The sequence below is a fragment of the Megachile rotundata genome, chromosome 4, assembly GCF_050947335.1.
Source record: "Megachile rotundata isolate GNS110a chromosome 4, iyMegRotu1, whole genome shotgun sequence".
Taxonomy (NCBI): domain Eukaryota; kingdom Metazoa; phylum Arthropoda; class Insecta; order Hymenoptera; family Megachilidae; genus Megachile; species Megachile rotundata.
Window position 1 is genome coordinate 9,731,787 of NC_134986.1, and position 16,861 is coordinate 9,748,647.

Here is a 16,861-nt window from a genome sequence, read left to right on the forward strand (position 1 = left end):
GGTTCTAAAGTTTGAAGTTAATTTTTTGATATAAGAAAGTTTGCAGTCGTTGAAAAGTGTCAGTTAAGGCCGTTTCTATGCGAATCATTGAAACCTCGTAATTTATTGTTACCTGGTGGCTAGCGTAGAACCTTGAACGGTACCGGAGATACCGTTTCCTCATTTACAATTAAAGTCCATCGTTCGATCCTCGACGTTGGATCGAAATCGTAGAAGGAACGCGTCCGTCCTGCCTAGATGACCCGATTTCGACCTGTATAGGTATGAAGGTCGAAACCAGGTTGCGTAGGCCGCAAAATTCGTGGATACATTGGAATCCGTGGCTTCTCACAGGTCGAATTGCTCGATTTCGTGGAACTGGTCGAAATTGGAAACCTATGTTAATTGCAAACTGTGCAGATTATGTTTGGAACCAGTTTACGTTTATTAAATAATGTAATAGGGATTGCATTTATTTTATTAATATTATTGTTAAATTTTGTTTATTATAAATTTGGAAGAGTAATTATAGTATATGGTAATAACGTTTAATGGCACGGTATGTTTCTGATCCTTGGTAGTTAAGGGTTGATCCTTGAGTTAGCGATTGGTTACCTGCAGAGTTATTGAAATTGGTATATTAGTTGCTATAAATGACGAGGTCCTAGGGACGGTTATATGGGATAGGATTAGCAGGTAGTTCGGTGATCTTTATGGAAGAATAATATTAACCATTGGAGTAAATAGAAGTTTCGTTTAAAGGGTGAATTGGCTACGTTCTCAATAGCTCAATTTCTGAATTTCCCAATTTAGAAATTATCAAGTTTGGAAATTCTCGAATTTCTGAAGTCCTTAAATTTGTAAGTTTTTGAATTCCTAAGTACTTAAATTTCTGAATCCCCAAACTCTCAAGTCTTCAAATTCTCAAATCATCAAATTTCCAAATTATCAAATTTCCAAATCCTTAAATACCCAAATCCTCAAATTCCCAAATTGCCAAATTTCCAAATCGTCAAATTTCCAAATCGTCAAATTTCCAAATCATCAAATTCCCAAATCCTTAAATACCCAAATCGTCAAATTCCCAAATCGCCAAATTCCCGAATCCTCAAATTCTCAAATCCTCAAATTCCCAAATCCTCAAATTCCCAAATTCTCAAAATCCCAAATCTTGAAATTCCCAAATTCTCTAATTCCCAAATCTTCAAATTCCCAAATTCTCAAAATTCCAAATCTTGAAATTCCCAAATTCTCTAATTCCCAAATCTTCAAATTCCCAAATCCTCTAATTCCCAAATCCTCAAATTCCCGAATCCTCAAATTCCCAAATCCTAAAATTCCTAACTCCTCAAATTCCCAAATCCTCAAATTTCTAAATCCTCAAATTCCCAAATCCTCAAATTCCCAAATCGTCAAATTTTCAAATCCTCAACTTCCTATGCAGCATTACTTCATTACCAAAAACAGAACCATTCCCAAATCTCGCATTTCGTGGTTCCCAGAATATTTGCATCACGGGGTCAAAGATCAATCGTATGGTGTACCCAATGAGACAAAATAAACATCATTGGAATAATCACCATAGTTTACCCACCAGCCTTCTCGTGTACCCTATTCATCCTTCGTATCGATATCTAGCACTAGATATAAATAAAATATCAGCGATAAGTGAAGCCTCGTGATCTTGGAACACGTTATCCTAATGGTGAACGTCTGCTCAAGTAGCGTCAGATAGAAATCAAAAGTAAAAGCAGAATAAAATACTATAAATACAGCTTTAAACAAAACTAATGGACAAAAAATTCATCCATTAATAAATAATAATAGTTTACAAAAATCTTAATAAAAAACAACCTTTACTATAATGGATGATACTTGTACCTTGAATTCAAGGTAACTTGAAGTCAGGTCACTTTATAATGAAAAACAAACTTTATGATAGTGGATGATACTTGTAATTTCAATTCAAGGTTTTGAATTCAGGTCACTTTATTAGGTTTAGTAAAATAAAATAAATAGTTGTTCATTGTCGTTATTACAGTCTAGTGGGGATGTAGTTGGTAATAGAATACATTTACCTCATTGTGATTTAGATTGTTGTTTTTGGTAATATATTTCAAGGTCATTGAAATAACTGATATATGCCTTTGTCTATTGTATTGTTATATATTATAAATTACTTGCTCTACAGTCGCAGTTACTTGCTCTAATAATTCAAGATGTTGACCAACTGATCACTGTATTTACCATTTTTAATGAAGTGAAGTAAACAATTGTTTGCTAATGGCTTGCTTCAGAGAAGAATGACAGTCTAACATTACATTCCAAGGTCATAAAAATGAGTAAGATGTCCTTTGAATCGTATTGTTATGTAAAATTTTGGAAGTTAACAGAAAGAAAATGTATTATTAGGCGCACTGATCTACGTCCCTGAAGAGGTGACGTTTTCATTGGTCTTTGATCTTTGGTATCCTGGTAACGTAGCAATGACGTCATCCGGTGATCCAAGCCCGGTCGGTTACCATCCGTTACCATCGTGCAATACCACCCTCGGGTGTGCCTTCCAGCCCTCGTGTGTTTCACCACCACCGTCATCCCCCTCCTGGAATATCCCCCTTGCAATTCCGCCCTCCAAACGGGCTCTGACCCCTCTCGCGCTATCGCGTTTGTAGCAATAACGAGAGGAAGAAAGAGAGACGGGTTCCCAACGCGACGCGGGATGGGTTTCATCCTGCTTGCGAACCCAGCCTCGTCTTCTTTTCAACCCTTCTTCTCGGCCAACGAAAAATGTCCGCTCGGCGAACTCCGCGAAGGCGTTCAACTGTTTCTGCCTGGATCGAACCGATGCTTGAGCAACCCGTTCGATTAGCTAATTGCTCTTTTGCAACTTGGACTTTAATGGCGAATCGATCGAGCGAGATGCAAGACGCGATATTTCGACGGGCTGTTGAAACGATGTTGACGTTGTCGAGTTTCGCTTCCAGTAACTAACCGTTCTTGTAATTCATTGTGTCGAATGTCTATCGATATCTACGCGTTTAGACTCTCTACGTGGTATATTCTGCTTTTTATCTTTTTAATTTTGATGAAATTTTTAATCTCGCTTTTTCGTGGCGGAAGATCTGAATATTAACTTGGTTAATAGCTCTTAATATTAATTTTTATTTCACCCTTTGGGCATGATTTTTTCTAGCTTGCAAGACATACAGTTTTGAAGTATTCTAAGGGTGATAAAAAATATATTTGTCATTATCTTATTATTTGTATTTTTTCCTTGAACGAATTTTTAAAATAAAATATATTTGTCATTATCTTATTATTTGTATTTTTTCCTTGAACGAATTTTTTAAATAAAAAATCTATTTCTCATTATCTTATTACTTCAAAAATTCAAGGAAAAAATTATATAAATCCGCTGATGTGAAATTGGAGTAGTTAGGATTTTGAAAGGAAGGTTTATTTGAAAATGTCTAAATTTGCATACATTTGCAAATGTCTGACTTAGCTAACCCTAAGTAGAGTACACATTAAATTCGATGACGTTTTGTTGGCCGCTTCGATGCAAGAGCAACAAGCATAATTTTATGGTACTCGTCAAACTCGATTACCAAACGAGATCTTGGTCCATTGGTAGCTTGTTTAAATAGACGCAGTGAATCGACTAAAATGCAACGGTCTACGAATGCTTTATGACGAGTTTTGACATCTGTACAACAAAAAAAGCTTTTGGTGTACGGATTAACGGATTTGACCTGCAGAATCGATTACTTCTAAAAATGTATTTTAACTAATTTTGAACTGAGTCTGTAGTTCATATTTTAAGAACTGTAGTTGTATTATTTTACTGCTGTCTAATTGCAAGAATTAAGGGTTCATTTTTTTATTTTATAATGAGTGGAAGATGATCATTTTGGGAAATTCAAAAATTTTCAATTTTTTATTCTAAAATTTCCAAAATGTCAAATTCCAAATTCCTAAATTTCCAAAATGTCAAATTCCCAAATCGTCAAATTTCCAAATCCTCAAATTCCCAAATTCTCAAAATCCCAAATCCCTAAATTTCCAAACTCTCAAATCCCAAATCCCTAAGTTTCCAAATTCTCAAAATTCCAAATCCCTAAATTTCCAAACTTTCAAATCCCAAGTCCTTAAATTTCCAAATTCTCAAAATTCCAAATCCCTAAATTTCCAAACTTTCAAATCCCAAATCCTTAAATTTCCAAATTCTCAAAATTCCAAATCCCTAAATTTCCACATTCTCAAAATACCAAATCCCAAAATTTCTAAATTTTCAAATTCCCAAATCCCTAAATTTCCAAACTCTCAAACCCCAAATCCTTAAGTTTCCAAATTCTCAAAATTCCAAATCCCTAAATTTCCAAACTTTCAAATCCCAAATCCTTAAATTTCCAAATTCTCAAAATTCCAAATCCCTAAAATTCCACATTTTCAACTTCCAAATCCCAAAATTTCCAAATTCTCAAAATACCAAATCCCTAAATTTCTAAACTCTCAAATCCCAAATCTCTAAATTTCCAAACCCTCAAAGTTCTAAATATTAAAATTCTCAAAAATTCAACCCCTCAAATACCAAAATTCCAATTTTCCAAATCCCCAAATCTCCCAAATAATTCCAACTAAACCCTTCCAGCCCAAATAACTACAAAAATATATTTCATCCACCATTAAAAAATGACCTGAAGGTCACACTGAAATACCACGCAGAACCTTATTATACCTCATTATTCACCGTTCTCCAGATTCCGAAAGGAACTCAGGTACGTTGGAAATATTGGCTTTGTACCCGTTAACAGGGACAAAGAAAGGATGAATTAAACATAACTCCGTACAACCGATCGAATGGTCATACTTTATACATTACTAACCGTGCAACCATACGACAATGCATCTGTCCGTTTTTGTTTGCCGCAAGGTGTTTCCTCGGCTCGAAGACGTCCATAGAAAAGAACCGTGTAAACGATCCAACTCCGCTACGTTGCTAAACTCACCGTATCCAAATGTCCAGTTGTAGCAACAGCTGGTTCGATTATGGATCATGTTAATCTGACTAACTCAAGAAAATGTAGACAAGAAGGACTTAGTGATTTACGTATGACAAATGAATTAACCTTCACCTTAATTCAAGACTTTGTAAACAGTTGCATTGGAGATAATTAACTATTGTTCTTGTGTTAAGAGGAGTAAAGAGAACTGAAATGTTAGGTGTATTTTGGTTGCGACCTTTGTCGAATTGTAATTACAATTATACTTAAAATTGAAACACAGTAATAATATAATCCGATTTGTTATATTTGAACTTAACATAGGGTGTCCCTAGTGTGATACTTTATTATTATAAAAGTTTAAACCCTTCCACCACACCGTAAATCTTCAATCTACCCTTAAATTCAGAAATGTTTTATGAAACATACGAAGTTGAGGTATATAGAGACGAAACTAGTGCACGAGTATTCAAGTGCTGTGCACTTCGTCTATTAAATATCTGAGCAAGGGTGTCGGCGAAGATTTCAACGACCGCCCTTGAAAACCCAGCTGCGCTCGCGTGTCGAAACGCCATCTGAACTTCGTCGTTCGTGCTGGGTATCAGGAGGATCTAAACATTCCACAGTAAAAACTCTCTTTCCTCGATGTGGTCCCATTTCCGTTGATCATAGTCACCCGTGTTCAGGCAGGATGATCACGGAGTAGGATGCTGTGTCGAAGTCTGACAAAATGACAGAATTGTACGTTCGAGTAAATGATTTTTATCCAGAAAATATGACAATGAAGAAGAGACACTTGTTGAGTTTTAGAAATTTTTGGGAATTTGAAAGTTTGAGGATGGATTAAGGATTTAAGGAGTTAGGAGTATGGGCATCCACTTATTTGAGGACGTAGAAATTTAGGGATCTATGGATTCAATGGTCTAGTAATTCGAGGACCTTCAAATTTGAGTATTTAGAAATATAGCAATCAAGGTATTTGTGGGTCCCGAAAATTTACAAATTTAAAAATTCTAAAGATGTCAAACTTGAGAATGTAGAGACTTTAATACTTAGAGCTCTGGAAATTTGAGACTGCACGAATACTTGGAACTTTGAAACTTCAGAAGTATGTCAAGATGTGGATACCTGGAACCCCAAACCTGTCGATAGTAACACATAAAAAATATAAAATTGCGACATTTTCAATCGTGCATACGTGTCGTGAAAAGGTAGCGTAGTAGCCGGGTGTACCGCAATTCGAAGGCATCTCTCCTGACGGAGATTCGGGAAGCCACTCGAATTCTCCGGAGACTTGGGCGGACGTAGCTGGCAGGTTTTGGCAGGCAGGCAAGCAGGCAGGCAGGCAGCGCAGGCAAAGAGAGGGTGGCTTGGACTTCGGTTCGGATGGCGGGTATTGATCCTAGCGAACCTAGCAGCGGGGTGGCCGGGACCCCGCCTCAAGGATGAAGGGTGTCTCCCCTTCTCTCGTCCCCTCACGCTTCAGCCTCACTGTCAGCCGGTGTTAAAGCGAAACGAAGATAGGAGGAAGCACGTGAGTGGGGTGGTTGCCCCTTAAGAGAGACGGGTGAACCACCTAGAACGCGCCGTGCACCAAAGATACCATCCCTTAGGCCGCCGTAATAAGCGACCGAAGCGACCGGAAAACGAACTGGAAGGTGAACATTGGCGTAACTAGGCAGGGACCATGCTGGACCTGCTACTAACAAGTCTTAAGATGTAACGCAAGATATATCGAGGATTGTACAACGTCGTGGCATAATGGTGCCATCTAGGTTGCAATCTATGGTGATCTTAATGCGTAGACATGCGTGGTGATCTCACAGGGTGGCGGGCAGAGTGCCCGATAGAGTGTTCAAGGGTACGGGGGCTTTTGATCTCAGCAGAGAGGGGTGGAGACTTAGGAAGTTGAGAATTTAGGGACTAGGTAATCTACTAATTTCGCGATTTGCAAGGTTGAGAACTTAAGAGTTTAGGAATCCGATGAGACATTCGGATCTAGAAAATTTAGTGGTTTGGACATTTACAAGGTTGGGAATTTAGTTAATAGAGAACCTACATATTTAGGTATTTAGAAGCTGGAAATTTTGAAATTTGATAACCTCCTATTTCTATTTTTTCGTCTCCAACGAGTCCAGTATACTCTGGAGAACATTCACTATATCGCCGAAGTTCGATAGCTCGAGATGGACTGACCCAGGTACCACATTTTACTAGACCATTTGTCCACGAGGTACAAAGACGTTACAAACCTTTCTGATCCGGGACCACATTCCCGAACACGTATGAAACATGATCGATAAGCGTCTTCGGCATTATCCGCACCTTCCGGCTAATGCTGAAGAGCTTTGACAACGGGTCAATGCAGCACGGATGACCATGTGGTTATACACGCTATGGTCATATGTCTCGACATTCAGAGTTGCTATGATTTCGTTCAAACTTTTTCTCATTGAAACACTAAAATTAAAAACTTTAGAAAATCATAGGCCGCAATTGTCCAAAATAAGAAAGAAATTTATATTTCAATTTATTATAACGTAATTTAATTCTTCCAGTTAAATTAAACATTGTAGCCCAGTGAATAAGTGCTAGGTATAGAAAACCAAGTTTAGTTCAACACTCATGGCCAGTGACTTTTCCCAAAATTGTCTACCCTCTCTTTAAAATAATGTTGCTATGAATATTTTATGACAAACAGTATAGAATCACAAGAGGGTTAGTTTTCTAAATTGAATACTTTACCAGCAAGGCAACCCTGCAGTTTTCATTTTAAGTAATTCGTGTTGCATCCCTTTTCTTTCGGCCGATGGCTTGGAGAACGAATGTCTCTGCATTACCATGCAACCGACGAGAATTCCATTTCCTCGTTCGCCCTCATCGACGTTGCTGGAATGACGCGAATGCGTGAACAGAACGCTGACGAGGATATCCATCCGAAGGATAGGAATTTTTTCTCCGAGGAACGCACCTTGACGGACAATCTTCTTTATCGATGATGATAGTCGAAACATTGTATCGGACGGTGACGTCATACTTTTTCTATGGTAACGCAAAGATATTTTCTTGCGTGCAAATGCTTCGGCCACTGAGTCACTGACTTCGTCCGCTGATTCGCCCGTATACTTTGCCGACCGTAAATAAACACGGTCCGATGAGCACACGTTCATACGAACATTTCAGCCTACTTATCGTGCATTTCAAAATCTTCATTCATCGATTATTCCGTAAATTATCGATGTAAACTGGGTGATAAAAGTGCGGATCGAAAGTGTGCTATGAGTCAAGCTTTCAAGCTTTCACCGGGCTACGTGTTTGCAAATATTCGAGAGAAACCATGGAAGAGGGGATAGAAAGACGGTAGACCGATGGTCACCGGTACCATTTTACGCCATCAGGCTGCAACTTTTCGATCTTCTGCCTTCTCAAGTTAGAAGTACGCATGCTCCGGGTGTTAACTAGACGGCGTACAAGACGGGTTAGCACCAGCCACATCAGGTTCCAATTACCGTTTCTGGTGACGCTAGCTCAACGTATATCCCCATGACCGTGCAACTGTTGCTGCATTTATGATGGCGCGTGTAACGTCAGAAATTTTGATACCGATTGCGATAAACCGTACAGATATTTTTGACGTTACAACACAATTATCGGACAAGCAATTTTATTTAGTTTATTTGAACTTTTCATTTTGAAATATTAGGATTTCTTCCTTTTTTGGAATGAAACTCGTATAAACTTAAAAGCACCATACAGACTAATTTACAACAGTCATTATTTTATCACAAGAGTGATTCATGATGCTTGCAATTAAATTCCAGTAATGAACCCGTTAGTTCAAGTTATACGGAAACCGTAATCAAGTATATCACAGGATAGCAAAATGTTCAGAGTACCTTCTTAAAAAAGACTACACATTTTCGAATTAAAGTTCGCTTTAAAAGTGGGTCTCCCACAAAAATGTACCGTTTCAAATGAAGACACCGTAAACTGATTTACTGGGTTCCTCGATATTACCTGCGAGCGCGTTCATCCTGCAGCTGCGGTCGACGAAACAGAGAGCATCGACGAAATTAAAACCGCCGCGAGGAACGTATCCAGCGTGTGCTATCAGCGTGCATTTCCGTCTCTAGTAGATAACGATGTAGCAGATTAAAAGAAAGCGCTGAAATCGCGTAGCTCGGTGGATCCCGTGTTCGTCCCACGAGGCCAAGCCTGGTTCGTCCCACGAACGAGATTTTTCGACCTGTGCCTGGAAGTTGGCCGTGTAAAACGGCGAAAGGGAGTCGCAGCTGCGCATCCTTCTTGGTCGTTCTCCAGGCGGTCATGTCTGGTGGCCCCGAGTGGAGACGCCTCGGCTTATTTCCCTCCTGTGCCAGCTGTGCAGAGCGCCCGCACACAGGCTGCCCTGCTAAGACGAAGATGAACAGGGACAAGGACAGACTTAGCCTCTCTAACGTTCACGGGACGAAGAGGACACGAGAGATCGCTCTAGCCACCGACGGAGAAGGACGCGAAACGTGTTCTAGTAGCCGTGACGAAGAGAGACGAATGGTTGTGTATCGTCGAGGAGAGAAGAGCGGTTCTCTCTCTCTTTCTGTTCGGAATCGAGAGAGATGACAGTTCGAGAGAGAGCGAGAGAAAGAGAGAGGCAACCCTCGATTAGTTGATGGTGGGGTCAGGTTGCCACGGAGGCTCGGAGGGGGGGAGCGAGACCACCGGAAATCGGTCTGTCCTTATTTGAGAGGCCGCGTGAACCACACCGAGGCCTGGCCTTTCGTGCCTGCTCGCTTGTTTCTCTCCTCTTTTCGATGGCTTCTCTTCGGCTCCACGCGGTCGAAAGAGGGACACGCAGCCAGGCAAAAACTCTCTGGCCGAGTACCTACGCGAAGACGTTTCCGTTAGAAGACGCTTCTCCGGTACCAGGACGCCGCGATCTTGGTTTCCGCCGAAGCGTTCTCAGAAAATCGTTTCGTCGACCACGGGAGGAGAAAGAGCGTCGTGGACGTGGGGGAGATACTGGCTCGGACGCCGCTGGTTATACGATATCGCAAAGGGGAAAGATCCTCGGCGAGAAACGATGCGATGGGAAGCTGTCGCCGTTGCAGGAGAACGTTTGCCTTGGAACTGGAGCGTCTATGGTGTACCTCGTTCAACAGCTTCTTTGTACGGTACATTCGTCAACAAGTGGAGGATTATTTTTACGGCATGCTTCCAATCAAATGTTCCCAATTTATTTCTTTGCTTTAAATTGCCAGATTCGAAGGTAGTTCTGAAAATTACCACGAGTAATGTTTTTATGTGATGGTCATATGTGAACATATCACAACTGTTCGTTGGATTAATTTATTTTTTCTTTGTTTTATTCTGTACCGAAAATATATGAATGTTAAACAACGGTAACGGCAAAGTTCAAGGCAAATATTACTGTCGAATAGCAGATGAATCAATGCAAACACGATAGCCACTAGAACATTTGCACTTGTACTTTATCTGACTAAAGAGATCTGCCTATCGTGCAAAGTGCGAGCTACTAATATAACAACTGAAAACCATTAATCCGACTTACATACGAAGGAACGTTTATTATCTGGTACGCGTGTCTTCATTATCAAACCAAAATGGTCGACGTGGCGAGCTGGAACATCGTAAACCGTCTGTTAATTTGTTACCACTCGTCGTTGATGATTCTCTTCGGAATAGTTTCTATTATCTATTCTGAAAGTGTAGGTATATCTCAAAAGTTTTCACAGCTCCAATTATCTAAATTACTTGCGAAACCGCTTTTAAATTGTTTGAGCATATAGACGCGAATTTTACTTTCGTTCAACTTTGAAACTTTGTAAGATAAATACTGTTCAAGTGCTTCATAATGTTGGGGGGAAAAGTTTCAAGTTAAATTTATGATTATTTCGCTAAGTTTGTAGTGATTATGTTGTTGTTACATGATCTCAGAATCTTCATTTTTAGATCGTAAGAAACTTTAAAAAAATTTTTAAGAAATTGATCGAAACTGTAGGGCGTTGACACCACTATGGGATCTAAATCACCCGAAACATCTTATTTAGGTAAATGGAAAATAAATAGCGAATAAATTTTGTCTTTCTCTCGTGACCAAGATTTATTTGAATCTACGGTAAACGATACCAAAATACAACGCGGTAGCAGGGTAATTTCCAGAGAAACGAAGCGTTGGATGAAGTATTTAAGGTGTTGCAGAGACAAGGGGTGTCGTGTGCCAACATCCCTGGGTGATTCCTCGCTCAATGCCAGATCCTCCCTTCTCTTCTTCGTCGCTTTTTCTCCAAGAGGTTCACCCTACCGCGTCACCATCTTAAACAAACACGCCTACGAAATAGTCTCCACAATTTTTTCCAAACAATTTACTGTTGATTTTACCCTGAGACTTATTTCTCTTTAATAATCGGGATCAATTTTGATCCTGTAACTAAACCAGCGATCTAATTTACAAACTTGGTAATTTACAAATTTGGTCATTTGGAAATTTAGATATATAGAAAGATCAAACTTACAAATTTACAAGTTTGAAAAGTTAGAATCTTAGAAATTTTCAAATCTTCCAACACCCAAAAATTGTTTAACGAATTAAAAAATTTTCCAACTCCCTAATTTTAAAGTTGAAAACTTTGGACCTTGGAAATGAAAAAATGTGAAATTTTGAAATGTAAGTGAAATTTCATTAGTCGCCGCGATTGCACTCGAGTTGCACTTCTGTGCACCGCACCCTCGCGGGCACCGTTACTCATCCCGGGTCTAGGGACATTTCTTGTATCCAGACAATTAACCGGACTTATTGATCGTGCACTGGTAATATACAGTTTCGGTTCGGTTACGATCGAACGGGGTCAAGTTCTCCTTCCTTTGTGCCACATATAAGATGCCATGAGAACCTGATTAGCGGCATTAGGGGAGAAATAATGTCTTAGTCGAAACGCAATAGAATTTCGCAGGAATACGAATAATTGCGTGGTGATACATCGTCAGCGACACGTCGATAATTTCTTTTCCTAGAGAACACCATGGGGAATAGTTGTGCGTCATTTTGTTCTATGTTGGTTCCTCGTTTCGCGATTATTCTGGATCGCTTATATTTGGACTTACGTGCGCTATAAATGAAAAATATGCCCTATTTGGTGGAACAAGTTGAAAATAGAAAGTGAAATCGGGTGTATAACCTTCGTTTCCGAGAACAAGATTGGAATTTAACGATGGAATGTCAATTGTTTTGACATACATTTTTTTTGTTCGACTGTTTCAAGTCCTGATTACGCTTGGTCACGGAAAATTAAATTCCGTAACGCACAGAAGAAGGAACCTCATTGTTCTCCGTTACTTTACCGTTCACCAAAGTGGGCTATAAAATTTCATTGTTTGCGAAAATTTGCCCACCTACGCTCATTTTCCTCGTCCGCTAAACCGTTGGAATAACAACTCTATCTATTACGCATCGCTTCGAATACATATATTGTCGTAGATATAGCGCTGATACTCGGTACCAAGAATTTCGGATATAAAGTTATCGTGCACTGTGAAATTCACAGAATTCCGGCAAATTAATATGACGGAACGTGTAACCCGACGTTTCTTCTACAAAAACGATGTATACCGTTTAAAACGAAACGAACGCAGCAGCCACGTGGTAGTGCGTTCCAAGAAACGATTGCGCATTCGGGGAGTTCGATCGAAGTCTCCATCTTGAATGCTCCTTGCTGCAATCGAACCTCCTCCGTTTCGACTATTTTTAGAAGAGCTCTCCTATAGGACGCGTACATTAAATCTCGCGAAAGAGCCCTTTCGTAACGAAGCGAAACGTTACGCAATTCTGTATCTCGAAATGCAATAATTCAAATAATCGGATAGGCGAGAGTTCTCGTTCGAGACAGGGTACACTCGGATTCTGTCGGTATTGTTAAAGGCAAGATCTGCGACAATTCTCTTAACGCGTGTTCGCTTGGCGTCTACACAATAGTCACCATCGGGTTCTCGGCAGACAAAGAAACCGTCCGTGGGGATGAAGAGAAAAAGAGCGCGTAACCTAACGCCCTGCGAGAGGACCAGGTCGAGGAAGCGCAACGTGGCTGAAGGAGAACGAGGCGAGGGTCGCGTATGCGAGGGGTGGCAAGGAGAGAGGAGAGATCGGTAGTGGTTGGTTAGACCGGATATAACAGAGGCGAGGAGGACCGCGTGGTTCGAGGGGTGGCGAACCCCTGAAGGACCCTAGTCGGTAGCGGTGACCTCCTCCCTCTTTTTCCCTGGTCTCTCTTCCTTTCCAACCCTGTCCCCTCCACACTTGCTCGTCATCCCTGCCGCGACGGCACCGGAGCACGATCATTGGTTCACCGGTTTCACGCAGACACGAGGAGGCACACGCAGCTGCCACTAGCTGTCTCTTGTTCCACGGCCGGACCCGATCGGCCAGTCCGGAGGAGAAGCAGCGCGCGTGCAGTAGTTAGTGGCACGCTGTCACGCGTTGTAGATTCACGCAAAACAACGCTTGTTTATTACGAATCGTCGCGTGGTGCCGTCCCGACTCTTCGTAGCGTTCGAACCAACTTCCGGAAGATATTTCCGTTGGAGACGCGGCGGTAGCCAGTTCTCGTGGGCACCGCGAGTCGTGCGTAAAGCGGTTCGGCGATACTCGTGCGCGCTCGTCGACGATCGCCGTCGTTCGTCGCCATCTTGACGGTCCGCCCACCAATCAACGTCACGATCACGGCCAGCGCTGATCGTCGCGAACGGAGAAAGGTACACGAGGCGACACCTTTCGCCGACGACGCGGACCCGGCTACCGCACGTGTGCGGTGCACGCGTTTCTAACCGCTCTTTCTCTCTAATTTACAACCCCCCCGCGCACGCACGGTCGATTTACACGGAGACGCGCGACCGCCTCCGCGTGTGCGTGTGACGTTTTGAATTTGAGCGAGGAAGTGTGCTGGCCCACGCACACATCGTTTTTCGGTACACCGCCGTCTGTCTGTGGTTCCCCTTCCTCCGTCCAGCCTCTCGCGTCGTCTTCGTCGCACTTTCGTTTCCAGTCCCCCTTCTACGTCGCTAGCCACAGTTCGCAGGGCGTCGCACGCAGGGCGGTACCGATGCCCTTTCGACCTCCCGCGGTCATCGAGAGTACGCAAGAGTGCTTCCGTCGCGCGACCGTCTCGTTCTCGATTCTCACGTTCCGCGACGTCGCTCGCTACATCCACGGTAATGGTGGTCCTTTGAAAACGTCGCTGCGCGCACGTGTGTATCCGAAGGAAAAGGATCTGAAATCGTTCCCGGTTTTCGACGCGCAACTCCGTCTGCGTCCGTGTACACCCACGTGCGACTGTTTGGAATATCGGAGTGTCATCGGATCCTGGCAAAACGCATCTAGTCACGCGTTCGCTACCAAAGTAAACGAACCTCGCTGACCTTCGCTTTCGACCAAGTAGCCATACGACGAGCTTCCAGTATCAGACGAGCAGGAGAAAAAGTGGCGAGTCTGTTGTGATCGAATACCGTTTATTTATCGACGCTAGCACGTCGTTCAGCAAGAAACAAAGAATCGCTAGCACAATTACGCATCCAAAGAATAACTTGGTATCATCGTGGACGATGAACAAGGTCGACGCGCAAACAGCATGGTGAAAATGGATCGTACGACGATGGAATATTCGCTGGTGTCGAAGATGTCGTAGAGACGTTATCGCGTGTTGTCGGTTTCAGTGTGCGTGTGTTTGATACGAAAGGAGACAAGGAATTAAGAGGTTAGGATGCCGCAGTGCGCCGTGGCTACATGCCGCAACAGTCATCGTCGGACCCGCGGTCGCCGTATCCGCTACCATCGATTCCCCCAGATACCGGAAGTGCGCTCGCGATGGGTGCGCGCGTGCGGTCGCGTGCCCCTCTCGAACGGCGAGATACCGTTCAACATACAAACGGCACGAATATGCTCCCTCCACTTTACGAACGATTCTTACGAGAAGGATATGGAGCACCTTGTGCTCGGTCTTCCTGTGCGCAGTAGGCTGCGTCGTGGCGCCGTACCGACGATCGGCGTGCCGGTGAACGTGCAGCCGGTCACCAAGATGCTGGTCGAGGACGCGAAACGCTCCCTCCTCAAGGTCACCCATGCTAAAATGCTAACCGGACAGAAAGTGACCGGCAACAACGAGCTGCCCGACAGTAAGCAGCAGCACCATCAGCCGGCCAACGAGAGACGACAGCAGCACCAGCACCAACACCAACAACGTGCCAAGAGTGGCAATCAACTGAACCAGGAACAAAAGATGGCGGGCATCGACGTACTGCTTGCCCTCGGTCTTAAACCCGCGCCACGGTGAGTCGTTTCACTCGGTACGATTACGTTCGAGATAAGCCACTCGAGGACGAATCTGGTACCGGAAGTGATAACGCGTTCTGTATTTCGTTATCTCTCGATTCTTTCTTTTTCTATTTTATTTCGCGCGATACCATGGGAATCGAATGATTATCCACTACGGAGATCATCTTTTATAGGCCGAGATCAAATTTCTAAAATGGTCATTTTTGATACACTAGTTTGCACTTTTTTTTCTAAGTTCCAAAATGATAAAAATTTAGAAATATTCTAAACTGTCGATGATTTCTGAATAGATTCTGAATCTAGACATTAAAAGAATTCCAAAGTCCTACGTTTAAAGTACACATTCTCATAAATCACGAATAAGAATTTGAAAATTGATATAGAATTATCGTATCATTGTCTTTGTTTAACGAACGTAAGAAGGTATCGTCTAAGTTAATTAAATATACCGATAAACGTTAACTCGCTCGTTGAATGTGAAATTATTCACAATTGCGACGTTCGGTTAGCGTAGCAACCACGAAGACCTTTAGCGCGACCTCTGCTAGGAACGGCGCATTGATCCACAATCACGGATCAGTCGAAACTCTCGCCTGGTTTCTCCTGGTGTGCTCGCAACAGAAACTATATAGTATCCATGGAGAAACTCGAGTTTCCACGATTTCTTCAGAAAACCTTTGGTTTCGAGTACAGCCGCGGTCCAAGGCCACGCGTTACCATGACCTTGTAACATTAACCAAGAACCATTATATTCCACGGAAGCATTACGTTTTCGCTAATTGTGCATTCGAAAACTGCAAAGCTTTATCACGAGTCCAAACGGTAAGATACAAATTAACGAGACGTAATGAGCGGGAATATAGTTACATAATTTTTTACGTGCATAAAATGGCTATTAAATGATTACAGTTAGTAAGGTCTCGTTAATTTTTCTGCGGTAACGTGATTCAGTCTCGAGCCTGTTACCGATGGAACGGTCACACCAAGGTAACCAGAGATCGAGCTCTAATTTTTCTTTGTTACCGGCTCGAAATTGCTCCCCATTTTTCGATCTCATTGTTCACTCACAGTTAGACGAAGCAAGGTTTTTTATCTGGTACAAAGGTCGAACGGCGATTAATATCATTAATTCATGAAGTGTTACAATTGTAAGAGCGTTATCTGCGCTCGAGCGTGAAGATGGAAATATACGTAATGCTCGGCTAGTTCGTAAAATCTGCGTGGGTAAGCGGTATGCTCGCGGGTCCGAGCTGGAGAACGCTCCTCTGACGCGGAGGAACGTCTTTCTACGAACACTGGCTCTACCGTGCCTGATCTACCAATCAAACTCTGTTTCTTTATCTGTATGACACACGTGCAGATAATGCTCCAACGCCCGTTCTCGTTTCAAAATCTTGAAACGTTTTACACCCTTCGACTATCTTTTCGAGGGAGATTTTTTGTTATACTCATTGATAAACGCTTCTGCAGACAGATGGTGAAATTTTACTTTTCAAATTCACTATAGTTTTATATCTTGGAAGCATCGTGTCTGTTT

General features: G+C 42.2%; 1 protein-coding gene and 2 long non-coding RNA genes across 9 annotated transcripts in view; 1 reads left to right on the forward strand and 2 right to left on the reverse strand.

Annotated features, from left to right (window-relative positions):
- LOC100882946 (uncharacterized) overlaps positions 1-16,861 on the forward strand; it is a 44,397-nt gene that overhangs the window by 11,417 nt on the left and 16,119 nt on the right. The window contains exon 1 of one of the 7 annotated variants that reach the window (XM_076531236.1): positions 13,378-15,318. The exons of the other annotated variants lie outside the window; for them this stretch is intronic. Coding sequence (XP_076387351.1) covers positions 14,753-15,318 — 566 coding nt within the window. The 5' untranslated portion in view covers positions 13,378-14,752. Of the gene's footprint in view, positions 1-13,377; positions 15,319-16,861 lie in introns of those variants that run through there. 7 annotated transcript variants of the gene reach the window in all.
- On the reverse strand, positions 6-8,674 carry LOC143264369 (uncharacterized). Its single transcript, XR_013038088.1, has 3 exons — positions 7,728-8,674; positions 4,866-7,442; positions 6-594 (listed from the first exon to the last, which is right to left on the reverse strand). It is a non-coding gene; the product is annotated as an uncharacterized LOC143264369 (long non-coding RNA).
- Positions 11,078-15,101, reverse strand: LOC143264368 (uncharacterized). The gene is made up of 2 exons (XR_013038087.1): positions 14,960-15,101; positions 11,078-11,315 (listed from the first exon to the last, which is right to left on the reverse strand). It is a non-coding gene; the product is annotated as an uncharacterized LOC143264368 (long non-coding RNA).